Genomic DNA, 17,831 nt, shown 5'->3' with positions numbered 1-17,831 from the left:
AACAGCCCTATGCAGGTTCTATCAACATTCCTTCATCCCTTCCAAACATTCCTTCCTCTACATATCTATACCTTTCACATTGATGTATTTTCGGTCTCATTCTGTTTATCGACTGGAAAGTTACGTATCGAGTTTTATTTTGAATAGAGAATTCAATGAGATTCAATTATCCGAAGTCGGGCGAACAGAGAAACAAAGAATAAATGAAAACGAGAGTTCACTCATTCTTTTTGAAAAAGAAAACAAACCTGTCCAGGTTCATCATATTAAACGCAAAGCTTCAACTGAAAAGGACCTCCCTGTAGACTTTAAGTGCAACATTATCTATTGACAGTACTCATTGAACATATCATTTAAGCTGAAAGAATGGAAAATAGGGATACACCTGGAAACATTAACTAAAATGCTTCCATTTTTTCACTAGCAGGTCTCAATTTCCACGTAAAAAACGCTTGCCTTTATTTACAATAGATTTGAAAAAGGTAAAGTATCGAAGGATTTTTTATGTACACTGAAAGAAACTGCACGGCTTTTGCGAATCAATAAATTTTCGCCTAGTTTGTGAGCATACTTGTGTAATAAACAGGTTCTAATGAAACGACTGGAGCACCCAAAAGAAGAAATCAATAGGTGTAACACATTAAACAATTCAGTTGTGCGTTTTTTCGGTGAGCATAACGAATTGTGTTCATGTTTAACGTTATTGGAGAACTGGAATGACTCTAGGACATTTGTACTGTCTTTGGATGTACCAGAGCGACTGCACGTTAGAGAAATATGATAATATTTGGCTTCTCAACATCAAAGTGCTTCAGAAGGAGCGGTTTTCCATATCGTGTAATAAACTACACCTCAATAATAAGTTGCTCCCTAGGTTTGGACTTGAAGGCATTGAAGAAAAATAATAAAAAGCAACAAGAGAAACAGATTGAAGCATTATTCCAACCGCCATCGAGAAAAGTACATCTCAACAGATCGTGAACGTTGATGGAGAGCATGTGGATCAACGTGCTTTTTTTTTTGCTGTTTTTATCTTAAACATTCAAAATATTTCCTTCCCGGAAAGTGACAAAGTCCAGCTAATTCGTATTTAGCTTTTTAATTTCTTTTTTCAACCGAGGAAAACTAAAATAGCTCTTAGATTCGTATTCTTTCTTCACGCAGTTAGTGAATGTGGTACCACATCTTCCTATTTCTGTCTAAGAAAAACAAAACCGAGGTGTGTTTTTCAAACAAACTGGTGTTGTGTTGACCTGACCAGCATAGTTTTCCTTCTTGAAGTGAGTAGCGAAACATTAGCCGGAGCTGTAGAAATGGAACTAGTTGCTCTGTATGGAAATGAGGCATCAACAGGCATCCTGCGACAGTATTCAATTCCATTTGTTCATAAAAGTAGCATGTAATGCAACTGTGCACCGTCATCGTTAGTATTCAACCAAATGAGTAGCTTCATTTCATTCGTATAGCAGGTACCGACTAGTAAGCAAATGGTTGGCAGAAGAGAAGGATGCCTCAGAGTGGAGTTGGTCGAAGACCAACATAAATTTTGAGATTGGTTCTTCACCAATCACAGCATTAAACGAACCAGCAGTAATTAAACCCTACAGCCTCACCCGTCTTTTTCATATTTCTCTTATGTTTGTGCAAGAAGGTATGTATGGAAGTATGCTGTTGCTGCAGAGCTGATCTTTGCTGCTCAGCTATATGCAATCTGCCATTTGAAATGACTTCCCACAACATCTTTGCCATTCTAATCGACAAAGTAAAAAAAAAAAGAAAAATAACAAAATGAAAAAAAAAATCGACCCATTGCTATCTTTTTTTTAAGTTCAGGAGTACGATCGTACCCATCAAGGACACCATAAAAACGAAGACATTAAGTGTAATAAAACTAACACGGAAATACAGTTTCACCCATTTGAAATCATTCTGTTTTCTTTTTTTTTTCCTGGATCTCTCCTATTCTAATGGGAAGTTTTTTAAGTCTTTTATTCAAAAATATTATATATTCAAACTCAAACTCGATAGGTAACTTTAAAGTCGAAAAACGATATACGGCCGAAAATTCCTCAATGTAAAAGATAAAAAGATACGCAGGGGAAGGAATGTTTGCGTTACCTGCATAGAGCTGTCAACTATTGGCGTATTTTATTTATTTTTTCATAGCCACAATGTTTTGCCAACACACATAATCTATATAAACACACATTAGAGTCTTATTATATAATTCTTTGCCCTTTTTTTTAGAAAAGGATCCTCAATATTGTCTTGAAAATTGTTTTGTCTCATTTCTTCCAAAATTGAATTTTTCAATTATTTGTTTGTCTTGCGATTGTAAAAGAACTATTGAATCTACAGACTTCGTTTTTGGCTTAAATGAAAACCAATTAAATTTACTGTAACAGTGTACCAAGTTTTTTTTCCTGTAGAGTAGGAATTTACGTCGATATTTGGCCTGAAATGTGATCGGAGCATATTTTAATTTTTTGCCAAAAATAGCCAGTTTTTTAAGTGCGAAATCTCCTAAACTACTGGTCGTACAGAGTGCCACTAGAGCTTATATTGTTCGATATTTAATATGCTTTAAAACGGATATTTACATTTAGATTCAAAAGTTGCATATACATAGTTTCGGAGTTAGAAAGGAAAAGCTAAAAAAAGTCCGAAAATTTCGCAGTTATTCGCTAGTTACGCAGCGAGCACAACTTTTTGAAAAATGCAAACTTAGATCTACACTACACTAACTGACCCAAACAACATATTAAAAAATCAGAACTACATCGCATTTTGCGATTTTAATTCTAATACGACTGGTCTAGGATGACAATGCATGAAAATGAATTCTAAAATTAATGTTGAAGCGATTAATGCAAAGTAATAAAATTGTATAAAAACAAACCAATCTTTTTTCGTCTCATAGAATGAAAAAGTAGTGTTGTGGCTAAAATTCTCTTGTGTGGTGCGGAATTCTGTGGTTCGAATTCCGTACCGGCATAGGAAGTTTTGTGTACATTCTTTTGATTCTAAAGATTTCATTTCATTTATTTATTTCTGGAGTCATTTGATGGAATGTACGTGGTATATCATTATTTATAGAACAATTGTGTTGCTAATCGTCATAGCGGTATAGCTCCAAATTTTAAAACACGTATTTTTTTGCTAAATGGATACATTTAATTATCCCAGATGATATTTGCTTGAACAATGCATGACAGTGGAAACGATTATAATAATTGTTTCCAAGAGATTCGAATCGAAATCATTTGAGGTTTTACATGAGGCAATACAAGATAATTTATTGACAATATATTTTTTATTTCCGAAAATAAACTTAATTTCTTTTAAAATTGCATTGTTTTTATTTTATTTGGGGACAAAAAAGTATCAAGTCATACCCAAAAACTGGTTTTCAGAAAGATCATACCTACATTTCAAGGAGATATTTAGCAAAATACAATTGAAGGGCTTTGGGCAAGAATGCGATATGCCACATGATATGAATTTTTCAGTAGGCCAATTTCCGACCAATAGAATTTATTTGTAGAATTTATCAAAGGTACTCTGCATTTTTTTCTGCAACACTAACGCTAGGTATGTTTTTCTCCAAATGATATTATCCATTGTTATGTTTATTTCAATTTTAGTTAAGTGAAACAAAAATTTTGATCGAAAAGTCTCTCCTTGTAGCTTGTCACTTTTCTGTTCCAAGCCCTTTGATTTGAAACAATATCAAATCAGTGTATGCACGGAAAATTACAGATTGGCGAACGTTCGATGTAAATTTTGGAACATGACAAAACGTAAATAAAAATGTTAGATTGAGTTAAAATTTTTTATAAGATATGTACGAGTTTTTATTTCAGCTTCGCACATGCTTTTTTTTTTTTTTTTAATTTTCTTTTGTTTATCATTATTACTTTTTGTGTTTTAAGTTCATTTGCAAAGAAATGTATTTATTTCTTTTCAAATGAACTGACGCATATTTATATTTAAATCTTAAAACTATTCTGCTTGCATAGAACTTATGACGTGTATTCAAATGTAATTAAAGCGAAATATTTTTTAAGGTTGCAATATTGCTAAATAATCGTTGCTTATTTTGTTAAGTTAGTTTTATTCACTGAAGAAAACTTCAGAACTCCGTCATCGTCAAACCGTCTTTTCTGTTATCTGATCGAAGTGCTTGAACTCGATTGAAACATTTCAGACACGCAATACAAAAAGAAGTAAATAATCTTCATATATATATATAATAGGAAAAACCGATCGAGTAGCGCTCAATAATTCAAATTATCGTCTGCTTTGAAATTGAATCTCTTCTCTGCTTTGAATCTCTTTTAATAAAATATTGTCTGTTTCGTAATCATAGTTATTTGATGAGAAATAAATGAAAGTTTTTTTTTTATATGTTCAAAAAAAAAAAAAAAAATAATGGGTTTAGTTTTTTTTCTTTTTTTTAAAAATATTGTCTGTGTTTTCTTGCCAATTTAATTAGCTTTTGTAGAATACGAATAGGGAATGCAATCCCGGAATAAAAAAAACTCATTACCGATATTCGGTATTTTTTAAAGGTGATACCAGTATTAGAAATCCCTCAAAAAGTGGTAGAAAACATAGTATTTTGTTCCCACGTTTCATAATTTTGTGCAGAAATTGTATTGTTTATTAAAACGTATAGTGAACAAATATAAACTACATTAACAAATGTCATAATAAAAAACCTATAAAAAAAAAGAAACATATTCATCTATTAAATTGTCTCTAAGCCTGGAACTTATTTTTGGGTTCGAATTCCTGGCAGTTGAAAATACTCTTTCAGAATTCACTCATGTCGGTGGTTCTTCTAAAAATGCGCGATACGCCTTCTCTTACCGCCTCGAAGTCATTCATCTTCAAGTAATTCGCTCCCTTGCGTGTTATGTTTGGATAAATAATTTTGTGTGCGTTTCTCTTCTATTTTATGCATTATTATTATTATTATTATCATATTTTTTTAATGTAAAGCTAGTTGTAATTTCTCTTTGAGATACGAAACTTTGTCAATATTAACATCATCTTCAAAGATTTTCTTTTGATCAATAGGTTTGTGTTTGCTTTTTATTAACCCATTGATTTGAAATTTACAATGAACTTTACTAAATATGATCTTGTTAGTCTCTTTTACTCGTTTTTATTTTGTTTTCTCAATTCTTTACAATAATAATTTTGTAAATATGTTCCAGTTGATTGTAACTTACCTCTATGCAAGTTTTCAAGGCACTATATAATTTCTAGTAAATATCATCTTGCCGAATTTTAAGCTAAATAGCAAAGCAAGACAACAAATTACCATTTGTTGTACGAACAAGAAAATGTTTTTCTCAGAATTCAATACAGTAAAAAAATGAATAAAAAATATCCTAAAGTGTTACTGCAACTGATGGTTGGAATACATTATTCATAAGAGAAATACATTTGAATTACACTTGAAATTCACTTTTACAAAAAGAAAAGTGAGTGATCAGGGAAATGGAAAAATAAAAATATGGTGCACATAACGCACGAAAATGCGATTCAATTCACCATCTAGTAATGAAAATATCATTTTGCAATCTTTCCGCTACTTTCATTTAATGATATTCTATTATTTCGTGATTTTGAAGCCAAAGTTTTACATCAATAGATTGATTTTGGTTCTGTATCATGGAAAAAGAAACTTACATTTAAAATAAAAGTAGATATATAATAAGTTAAATCGAAAACTCTTACTGCAGCTAATACCGAAAATACCGGTATTTTACCTCAGCAATTACCGGTATTACAAAGTTGCAAAATTGCTCGAAATGCCAGTGCACCGGAATACCGGTATTGCAATCGCTAAACGCGATAGATTAGCAAAATTCTGTTTCGGTAATAATTTAAAACTTTTGTTGAGTTGCTGATTTCATGATTTTGTGAACAGAATGGTTATTTAGCTTTGTATGCAGAGTTCTGTATGAATTTAACACTAGAAAACCAGAATTACGGCAATCTTTGTATAACTAGAAATACGGCGGGGGTCATTTTGACCCTCGGAAATGAAATTTGCACAATTCCTGACACAATATAATATGTTTGTAAAAATTAGTTAAAAATTAAATGTTTTATAGCAGTTTCAGCTCATTTTAAAGATTCAGAGATTTTAAGGATGTATAATGAAGTATTTAAAAAATATTTAGAGGACCCTTAGAATTGCCAGGGCTGTTTTAGTTGCATTTAGAAAAGAGCAGCTAATATTCCTTTTTATGTACTAAAACATTATAAATGCTTCGAGTTCTTGATATGATGTGTCCAAAGAGTGATTATCGAGTTTATGCTATATGTTTCAGCATTAGTAAATGTATTTGCATTTCTTCTTCTTTTTTTTTTTTTCTAAAAGAAGGGGACAAAAGGACACTTGCCTACATTTCTTGTTGGTGTTTGTGTTCCTTATGTTTGGGTGTAAAAACAAATACTATTTTCTTGAAAACTTAATATTATAACACAGCACGATGATTTAGGAAAAGTCAAGGAACGATTAAGCTTTTTATGATACCTTAGAGAAGCTGGTAGTTAAAAAAGTTTACTTGGGGTCAAAATGACCCCCTTCCGTAGTTCTAGAAGCATTTCCCTCTCATTTTAGAGCCATATATTAACGTATCCAAAAACTTATTTTCAGGTTATTACGGCATTGCAAGTAGAACCCTATTCCGCATTAAGCCATAAAAACTGAATTCTGTTTACCCCCCCCCCCCGTTTAGAGTCATTCCATGTCAAATCGACGAAAAAAAAAAAATCCGTCCCTTTTTGTCTTTTTTTTTTTTTTTTTTTTGAGTACTTTAGGGGTCTTGCGCAAAAAACTAACGGTCAGAAAAATCTAAAAAAAAACTAATTTTTTTACCTACCATCACGTGAGTAGACTCAGACTTGTAAATTTTGCAGAAATCGATGATAGTCTGGTTCAGAATCTCTTTAGAATTTTATTTCTATAATATAATGACTCGGCAATTGCAAAGCAACATTATAATGGAAAAATTGTGGACATTTTCCTATTTCGCCGGCCCAGGCGTTCAAGAAGCCAAAAATAGTATATTATCCATCTAGATAATGCCAAATGGAACATGTTTAAGTCAACGCTTTTTTTAAAGTGTAACCTCTGTGTATTGTCGCCAATGAATTCTGCTTGGCGAGATTGCCCAAGCAAAATAGACGAGTGCCGAATAATTTATTATTTAGAACAGTCCTAATTGAACATATAGGGCTGACAGGCTGTACTTATGCAATATTCATACAAGAACAAATAAAGCGCTCGCTCAGATCGCCAAGAGTACGTAAATGCCATTATGTTGACGTGGGATTATTGCCATGTCATTACATTAATTATAGAAATAAAGGCCCAATTCTTGTGCTCCTTATTTCCGTTAAGATTTTTGATTAAAAATTTTGCAGTAGCAACTGCTCTCCTCAACTCAAAATTATGACCTACGTTGACCCAGCATAAAAACTAGAAAAAAAAATCCGTTTGATTGATTTGGAAAAGAAAAGAAAAGCCAAAAGTAAAATTCTGAACTAGAAAAACACAGAAAAAATTGACACCTCTCATCAACGGATAAAGAAAGTGATTACAGCCGTGATTTATCAAACCAAAGTGACATGCTTTTTACCGTGGATCGTGGAAGATGAAGAGGAACTTGAAGTTGTTGGTGGTCCCAAGAAGTCGAGTCAATTGTATCAACTACTTACAAATTCTTTGGAAAACTTACGGAAAGATCAAGGAATTTCTTTGGGTCGAATGAAATGAGCTCAGGTATGTAGCGATAGCTTTTGATGTGGGAGATGAAGGAGCTGTTGTTATGTGCAATGAACACATAGTAAGTTTTGAAAGAGGCCGACAATTAATGATTCTTTGTTCAGCAAATGGTGTTCTAATAACAAAATTATTCAACCTCCAACACAAATGAAAATATAGCTGCTCTTCGACGTCAGTTTGTGAGAAAATAACTAGGCTCATATGCACATAATAAAATAATGTTTTAACTTTCTTAAAACGTATAAACGTGACTCAAACTTCATACAAAATCTATTTTCTTTTTACATAAATAGAGTTTTGTGTGAAGTCAATTCGTTATTTGGCACTAGTAGGTTGTACAAAGATTTTAAATTGGGAAAACCACATTGGGCCAAAGTAACCCAAACGCAAGGGTAACAGTGGCTTAAACAAAAAAAAAAAAAAAACAATCAAATATTGCTGTACCACTTTTATTTTAAAAAATGATAACTATTTAAATAATAAATTAAGAGTACTCTAGATGCGTAAAACTTCATCACAGCTTATAAGTAAGAAAAGTAACAAAATTATTGAGTAACGATTTAAAAAGTTCCAAAATGCGGGCCAAAGAAGCCCATATTTATGGTGCTGTACGTACCGTACTGTTTCATTTTTTTACCCTCTTTCCCATTAATTATTAATTTTATGCATCGTTACTGTATTTTATAATGAATAATAAGTTTTTTTAAGTACAGTAAAAATGTAGTTCTTTATGTAAAGAGGGGTAATATATAGTTGAGAAATTATTTAAAACAGTTTGATTGGGATTTACGAATGTTAAAAATAAAATTGGTTGTGTTCATAAAAAAAAATCTTCTACTTACCCTTTTCTACAACGCAAAATTTCGACTTACGTGATTAAACATGGAACGCATCCTTTGCGTAAATCCAGACTCTAATGAATACTTAGTTTAAAATAAAAGTAATCATGCGAGGTAGGATCTAAAAACTCTGGGACAAATGGTCACCAATGACAACTAAAGCATGTAATAAAAATAAATTGAATGCATTTATTATGCAAATTATAATCACAAATAACAGCATGTGTTTTGTATATATATTGCTATTCTTCTTTATGCATAACAAATTTTGGTAAATATTGTAACTAAAATGTCGGAAAAAGTAATAGTATAGATAAGGACTATGTTGCAGTCTTTTTTTATGCATAAAGAAAATGTCCTGACACTTCATAAATGGTAATACAAACGGCAAAGGCAATTCAATGCTCCCTTTGAAAACAGTCTAGTCTTTTTTTTTAAATTGTTGCTTTTATCTTCGACAGCTAGAAACTTTTCCTTATTTAGAAAAAGAAAATATTTGTAACATTTGTTTACAACATTTTTGTAATTTCCAGCTATTGATGTTAGTTGACCTTCCCTAACTAGCAAATCAGTAATAGTTTTATTAAATTACATGTTACATAATTGTTAGGCAAAACAACATGGTCTCTTTGGACAAGGGTTGTCCATATAGATGATGTCACACTTTTTTTCAACCTATTTCACGCAAATCCTCTCCTTATCACAAAGTGTTACACTTCATTTCATCCCCTCCCCTTCCCTTGTTATGTGTCCCACTATTTTTCATAAGCATATTCTCATAATAAATGCTTGATGCCACACCTCTTGTTGCACTTTGTTTCAAACTGTCACAATTTCACGAATCCCATTCCCTGCTTTAAAGTGTGACATTATTTGTGGGCAACTCTTAATACTTTATGCCACTTTTAGATTTGAAGTAGTGAGAAGCAAACGGATGTACGTAGACGATTTAAAGTTTAGAGGCTTTCGTTTAGAGTCAAAATTCAGGCTTTCGTTAAAAAATCTTTCTAAATCATGCTGTATTGTAGCACCTACCAGGGCTACTAATACTATCTTGTGCGTTGAAACAGAGGAGATTTTCTCCAACATTTGTGCTTGTTATCTCCAAATTTTTAACACTTTGGCACTTTTTTCTCTTTACTCCACACTACCTCGTTGGACCCTTTCGTTTTGCATCGCGTAGGTTTTGAGAATTCTCAAAATGATCTTCCTCTTAAAGGCAACGGTTGAATAAAATGAATTCATTTAAAGGAATCATGCTTTCTGTACGAGAGTCATTCAGAAAACAAAGAACGATTGCACATCGTCCTTCTCGCATACCCACCTTCTGCACCACCGCCAATGCGTTTGTGTTAATGGCAGGTAACTTATTCCTTGTCTTCAGTATAAGACGAGTCTGATTGCTGCGCGGTCTTGCTAATTGCTTTTGCAGCGATTTGAATTTTTAAGTAGTATAATTAATGCTGCAAGAATAACAAGTGATAGCGAAAGAATAGAATTAAGTTAACTATACTTGCGTAAATAATAGCCATATTTATGTTTAAAAAAAAAAGAAAGAAACCTTTTAACAACCAGTCATATTGAGCTATTTTAAAATCTAGAACTTAGGTTTTAATGAATGAATACTACATTTTAGATATTAAAAATTAATGAAAAATAATCACTTATGCCCACAAGGTAACCAAATTTTAAATGGTTTCATTTTTTGTCGAAAAATAATTTTAAGATTACTTTTGTAACAAACAACACAGAAATGCAAAAAACAATCAATTAATTTCAAAATATATATACATTTTACTTGGTTTTAAAATAAAAGATTTTTAAAGTCTGAAAAAAAAAACTCTTCTAATAATCTGAAGTGACAACGAATAATACGATGAAAAAAAAAAAACAAAGTTGGTTTTATTTTCATTCAGTTTTATCAATTAAATCAAAAAGGTGAAAAAGTAATAAGTTTTAAGCTTTTATCAGTATCAATATAAAAATAAAGATTTCTTCTTGAAATAATGATTACAGTACGCCAAATACTTAAAGAAAATGAGTAAAGGCAAGGAAGCTAGGGCATTGATGACGGACTCTTCTTTGCAATTTTAGGAAGTTCATCCTGTGGTTAATAAGTAAAGATTTAATACTTTGTTTGACGTTGATAAAAGATTTAATACTTTGACGTTGAGAAAGATAGATGCACGAATATGCGGCAGTGTATAGTCATTACTTTTACTTTTTTTAACAGATAATTGTCGGGAAATACTTAATGAACTAAGACACTCAATTTTGCAATGCAAAAAAAAAAAAAAAATCTTCATTTAATCAATTTTCTCTGAATTTTTGTTATTTTTTTCGAAATTCCCTGATATTTCCCTGATTAATACAATTCTCTGACTTTTCCCTGATCTGTCGCCACCCTGGTTTAGATCAAGGATGTTATTTTTTTCTCCTGGATGAATCCTCAAAAAGAGTTATAGACTGATAATGGAGATGTTTACTCTGACTGGTGATTCACCGGAATTATTCGGAGTTTCGCCAATGTTTGGTACGTCAATGCTGATACTTACTGGCTGTGGTTGACATTTACCAGATTTTGGTCTTTTACAGTAACATATGTGCTAAAAATAAAGATGTGTGTTCTTCCATGCGTTTGCATATTGAGTAAGGATCATATTGTTAAAAAGGAAGGTTACTTTTTATTTTCTAATCTAGACATGAAACATTGTAGAAGCGCAATAGATTTCAAATCAAAGGAATTAGCAATCGTCTTCGGTACTTTTCAACTTCAAAAATATTCTGAGAACGGATGCGTAGGAGTTGCTCTGCGACGAAATCCTTTCGGTGATTTTGCTTTGGTTCTGTTGTAGGTTTTGAAAGATTTAGGTTTTATTTTCTGTTTCCCCATTGCTTTTCTCTTCTTCATGGCCTCGTATATGGCTTCGAAGATGAACTCTCCGAAATCGTAAACTGCCAGGAGGGAGACACCCAAGTACATTCCCATGTACCCTCCAATGACACTGAACAACTCTAATGTCTGAAAAACAACGGAAATCATTGAGTTTCTATAAGTATTTCTGTTCAATGGTGCTATTACAATACTGTTTCACGAGAAGTGAGTGCGGAAGTGAATAGACAGAGCACTTTTGCAAAAGAAATAGAATGCACCGTATTAAACTGCCGCGCAGTAGGTGAAACATTTTCGGGAGAAAAATCTTTGCATGGGGAATTTTTCTTATCAGATCTGCACTGAGTCTGCTTTTTGGTCAATGTGAGCCAATTCAAAGGGCTACTGTTCTATAACCATTAAACATTACTCATTGTATGTTGTTTATGGCTGAAATTATGATTCTGTTCAAAAAGTTAGTTGACCGAGTTTTTTTTTCCCCTTACCACTACGACTCCAGTCAAAGTTTTCACTTACATGCAATTTATAAAGAAAGGAAGTTCACTCTTTCTCTTTGCAGAAGAAATTAGTTTTTTTTTTTAAATTTTTAACGAAAAAAGTCCAAAAAAAAGTATAGTTATAAAAAGTTTCATTCAAACGGCGCGGTTTCAAGGCGTCTCAATGTCAAGCAGACAACGATATCTTCAAGTCTCATGTTGCTTCGTTTATCTCGCTATCGTTTCTCGTGACGCAGATTATTATACAACATTTTACTGAACTCCAAAACCTGAAGGGCAAACTGTGAACGTCCTCCATCTGAACACTCCCTAATGTGAACACCCCGATATTCTGGATACATTTGATGATCCCGACGAAGCTCTATAGACGTAACATAGGCTCACCTCTCTGTACTCTGAATACCCCAGTATTGTAAACGCTATTTTTAACCCTGTCCAATTACTATTTCTGTATAAACTGAAGATGTTCACAATAGGTGCTCGGAAATTCCATGGATCAAATTGGAAAGCCTGAAATACATTCACGAATCACGATTTTATCACAATGATTAAATGGCATTTAAAGAGAAAGTAGAGAGAGGAAGAAGAAGAAAAATTATTTTCCTGCATATTACTGCAACACATGAAATCATTGAGCTGAGCAATATGTGGCAGAAGCTTCTGCCACTGAACTATGTATCAAAAATCAATTAGTGTATCAAATTGCATTCAATGCGTTTAAATTGCGATTACCTTCAAGCAAATTGCAGTTGAGAATCACCAGGAAGCATTTTCACTTGGATGATAACACGTAGTTTGCATGAGAATACACAATGCATAAACAGATTAAAAATAGCTTTTATGCTCTGGTACTGTACCGATAGCTGTATAATTATATTTTATTGTTAAGCGTTACGTGAAACTTTTTAAATAAAAATAAATAAATTAAAAAGTTAAGGTCCTACTGTGTTGAGTTAGACATTGCTCTTGCCACCAATCCGAAATTCAGCACCTCTATCTCAGTTGCAGGTATAGCTTACTGTGTAAAGTACCGAACATAGTCCATTAACGCAATAGAATACATATACATGCATTATCCAGTGTCCCTCCATTATGAACACCCCATAATCTGGACACTTTTGTTCGGTCCCATGAGTGTTCAGAATGGAGAGAATGAACTGGCTCATTTTCTTTTTGAAACATTTTCTTTCTACGTAAAAATCAAATATAGTTATTAACGTTTCAAAATTAATTAAATGAGGACAAATAATGGAAATATCAATTTTTAGGGTCTTAAAAGTAATTTTGAAACATATATGAAATAATTATTTGTTTTAGACGCCTGGCTCGCTGCCAAAGTAACAGTTAAAGCTAAATATTTTGCTCAGGAGGACGGTACAAATCATCCTAAATTAAAAAATTTTTTTAGAAATGCTGCTTATGAAGAATGTATTAATATAATATCTACTAAAAATTGCCCGTCAAGGTATGACGGTTGAGCATTGCTTCTACATTAAAACGAAGCAATGGGGTTGTTTCCTTTAGTTAAAAGTACTACTTTTAGTCACTGAAATTGATAGAATAAGCAAAAAAAAAAAAAAAAAACATGGACCCAGAAAATATTTTTATCTTCCCAACAGTTGTTTTTTAATTAATTTTTTTAAATGTCCGATTTTTCAAACAAGGCGTGGTGTTGATGACGTCACAAATGATGCATTTTGCCGCATCTTTCTACCTCGGTTTCACGTTATGATAATCAACAAGCGAACTAAAATTGCGCGCTACGCTTGCTATCAACCATATCGTTGCCAATACACATGAGTAAAGATGCGAATTAAATAGTTTGGACCGTTAATGGCAATACTAAATGGAATTTCATCATTTGTGATGTCATCGGGCTGAAACATAAACAATGAAAGCGCACCGATTCAAGTATTTTTTAAAAATATTAAACTTAAACAAATTATTCAAAAAATGGTCAGATCCCATGTTTTAAAGTATGCTCTTTCAGAAAAAAATACTTTTAAAATTTCGGAAACGACCCCATTGCCTGTTTATTAAATCCAGTGGATGAACCTTAAACTCCAATGTATCGTCGATTCAGAGTAACAATAAGATATCTAATCCCAGAAATAACACTAAGATCAACACTCAGAGCAGCAGCAGTAAGATATCTTAGTGTTTTTTCTGGGATTAGATACATTACTATTGCTCTGAGGCGACGATATGGCGTTAATGGTTGACCACTTTTTCTTTTTTTCACTCTCCTAAAACAGTTAAGATACCGGTTCCAGTCCAGCACTGTCAAAATAAAGCATTTTCCTGCATGTCAAACAGTACCAAAAAATATTGTCAAATTATCCTGCCGTCGCACGAGTTTTATTGTTGATGACGTCAGCGTTACTCGATCAGTGAATTCGCTATTATGTATATGAGAATAGTCGAGAACATTACTAGTTTTTACTTTTCTGAAGGACAGTCCAGGTTTTGGAGACAGCTATGTATTGGATTGTAACATTAATATGTTAACATAGAATCGTTTGTTGGCTAGATTTTGGATCTTTTTTTTCTCGATTTCGCAGTTTTTGCTTTTTTTGGACCGGAAGGAGTATTTTTTTTTCAGCTTTTGGTTTTCCTTCCGCATTGTTTCTCTCTTTCTTCTAATGCATTTCTGTCTAACAGAGTCATGAAATTTGATATACAATTCCTTAACCCACAGAGTTACACACTTCATTTTTTTTTCAATTCGAATTTGTTTCCTTTTATTTTTAAGTAAAATTTTCAATTCTCTATTGGGACAAAAAAAAAAAAAAGCTTACGCTTTAAAATTAGCAACCAATCAAAGATTGCAATTAACTTCCCTAGTGAGTTAGAACGGCTGTAATTAATGAAAGCTTCAAGGCTTCTTTGTGATGGAGCTTATTCGCTTTAATGTCACTGTTACGTAATTTTAAGAAACGTTTTCTCTTCTTCAGGTAGCTTTTCTCTCTTACGCAGTATGATTGAATAAAAAGTATTGCAATAAATTCCATAACATAAAAATAAAGTTGAATTCATTTAACTTTCGAAAGTAATTCCTCGAATTTCGGTAATACATATCGTTAAAAATCTAGGAATCTTTTTTTGAAAAGATACTGCTGTTACAGGAATTGTGAAACATTGCAATATGTAAAGTAAGACTGACAACGTTAGAAAAAGCACAAATTTGCCAATTACAGCAGACACGTGTTTCGGCGTTCTCATTGCAATATGGATCATTTAGAGAGTCTTCTAATTTTTACTAGGGAAATGTTATTACCGTTAAAATATCTCACATTATAGACCACTATAACTTGTACAGCGATACAACAAGCAACAACAAAATTCGTTAGTTTTAGAACCCCCCCCCTCCCCAAAGCGTTAAAATGATATATAAAGAAAACCAGAAATAATTGGTCATTATATATATTTTTTCAGTTAACTATGATAATTATAATCAAGATTTGAAAAATATTTTGTTTACACTCAAACCTGTTTTTATGCGGTGGAAAAAGACCGCATTAAAAGAAATCGCATAAAAAAATATTCGAAACTTCACGAGTAGCTATAAATGTTTTTTCGCAACACAGTTAAAAAAAAAAATATGCGGTGGAAAGGGACCACATAAAAAAAAGTCACACGTAGAAAATAACCTAAAAACTTACGACATAGCTATCCTTAAATGAAATCTTAACCATCCAAGTGATGATAATTTCACCGAATAGTCGAACAAAATTTCCCGAATATGGAAATTTTTGGGAGGTCACAGTGAGCTCCCATCGGGGTGCCCCTGTCGGCCCGTGAAGATAGTACCTCGCACTCGTTTCATAAATAATATCGTCAATCCGATTGAAATTTTCATATACCGCACAGGCACAAAAAAATCGCATAAAAATCGCACAATAAAAGACCGCACAAAAACAGGTTTGAGTGTATTGAATTTTTCGCATCATCTTTTTGTCCTCAACTGTTGTTTTTCCTATCGCAGTTCGTGATTGCGAAAAACATTATTTGAATTCAATGTGTCAAAATTTAGTGAAATGCCAGGGGCTTTATGCCAAATGTTGTGTGTTCCTTTTTTTTCCGTAGTGACTCTAAACATGGTTCTTCAAAAATCACTTTGTAAATTTATTAATTTATTAAATGTAATTGATTTCCTACCTATCTCTTCAGAGATATTGCAAGTTAGTGAAAATGTTTTGATTTTTACAAACTGCTTTAACATACATTTTAAACGTGAATTGCTGAAGTAAACAAAGTAAACATTTTTCCGTGTAGCCTGGAAAACATGGGAAGGGAAAATATCAGGTGAGAAAAACCCAAGTTTCATTTTAATTTGGCAAAATATTTTCAGCTATTTACTTTCTTTATTTTGAAGGTGATATAAATATGACTTTGTACTTTTGTATACAACAATATTTTTTTAAAAAAAAATAAATATACTTACTTCAAACTTTGGGTTATAAGTAACATTGGTAATTTCAAAATTATCAAAACCAAACTCAACCCAAATTGTTTGACACCTAGAATTAAAAAACCAAATTTAAACTTATCATATTGAAATTCCGTTATTATTTATTACCTGTTATTAAATATTCGTTACTTATCGTAAACTAAAGAATCTGAAGTATTGTGCATCAAAACAAAAATACATGAATATATTTGGAAGACTATTTGTTAAATATTCAAAAAATATCAATAATTGCATTAGGCATTGAACAACATTGACTAAACACTAAGTTCAATCTATATAATAAAGTAATAATGTTTTTTATCGAGTTAAAACTTAAAATTTATTCGTTGTTATGAACTTATTGTTTATAATAGTAAGTACGTATAAAGAATTTTTATTTAATTTCCATCATGATGAAATTAATAAATACAATAAAATATACACTATAGAATAGGACATTTTTTACGCATTATGATTCAACATTTTTTTTTCAGAAAATTTTGCTTTGAATCCACTGGGTGATTACAAAGTCTTGTACAAAAAAAAAAAAAACATTCTTAAAAAGAACTACTTCAGATTCAGACTTACATTTTTTTAATTTTGATTCTTATCTCTAAAGTACTTTTCATAACGTTAATATACTCCTCGGGTCGGGGGGGGGGCGAAAGATTTAGCCGTAACAGTCCTTATATGGACATAAACTATCATACTATAATTGAAAATATGCTTCAAAATCAAAGGTTTAGATTAAAAAGTTGACCCAAAAAACCCCTCTCACGTTACACCTGTTTTTTTTTTTTTTTCAAATCCTAACTATTGGTAGAAATAACAGAACGTTGTTATAATCTATTGCAGTAACTTGTTTGTACAATACTGAATCCGAAAAAAAGAGTTTCGTTACTGTATCTGAAAAACTGATTTTGAGTTGCTCAAAATTTTTAACAAGCTTATCCTAACTAAAAGTATTCCCATTTTATGGTTTAGTTACGTTATGTTTACTCACCGTCGTGTCAAAATGTTTGTTGTTCCCTCTAGTGAGCAGTTATACTGAAAGAAGAAAATTAATGAAGTAATTATTTTAAAAGTATATTGCAACATAGATTTATTATTACCTCTAATATGGTTGGGATACATTGAATAAAAGTGAATAAAACTAAAAAAGTTCAAAATGACGGGCCTATACGCATGTAGATGTGTTACAAGTTCCACTCATGAAGCTTCATCATTCTGTTGCTAACCGTTTTTGAGTCATGCGAGATAAATGTATTTTAAGTGCTAACATACTACTGGAAACTCAAAAACCGAGGTGTGCAGCTAAACTCTGTTCACGGAATAGATAGACCGA

General features: G+C 32.1%; 1 protein-coding gene across 1 annotated transcript in view; it reads right to left on the bottom strand.

Annotated features, from left to right (window-relative positions):
* Nucleotides 1-349: 349 nt before the first annotated feature.
* LOC129220107 (uncharacterized) overlaps nucleotides 350-17,831 on the bottom strand; it is a 52,474-nt gene continuing 34,992 nt past the window's right edge. The window contains exons 8-10 of the mRNA XM_054854448.1: nucleotides 16,481-16,563; nucleotides 11,543-11,668; nucleotides 350-358 (exon numbers count right to left, since the gene is read on the bottom strand). Of these exons, the coding sequence (XP_054710423.1) occupies nucleotides 350-358; nucleotides 11,543-11,668; nucleotides 16,481-16,563 (218 nt within the window). The remainder of the gene's footprint in view (nucleotides 359-11,542; nucleotides 11,669-16,480; nucleotides 16,564-17,831) is intronic.

The sequence above is a fragment of the Uloborus diversus genome, chromosome 4 (assembly GCF_026930045.1).
Source record: "Uloborus diversus isolate 005 chromosome 4, Udiv.v.3.1, whole genome shotgun sequence".
NCBI classification, from domain to species: domain Eukaryota; kingdom Metazoa; phylum Arthropoda; class Arachnida; order Araneae; family Uloboridae; genus Uloborus; species Uloborus diversus.
The sequence above is the reverse complement of the archived record's forward strand: the minus strand, read 5'-3'. Positions and strand labels throughout refer to the sequence as shown.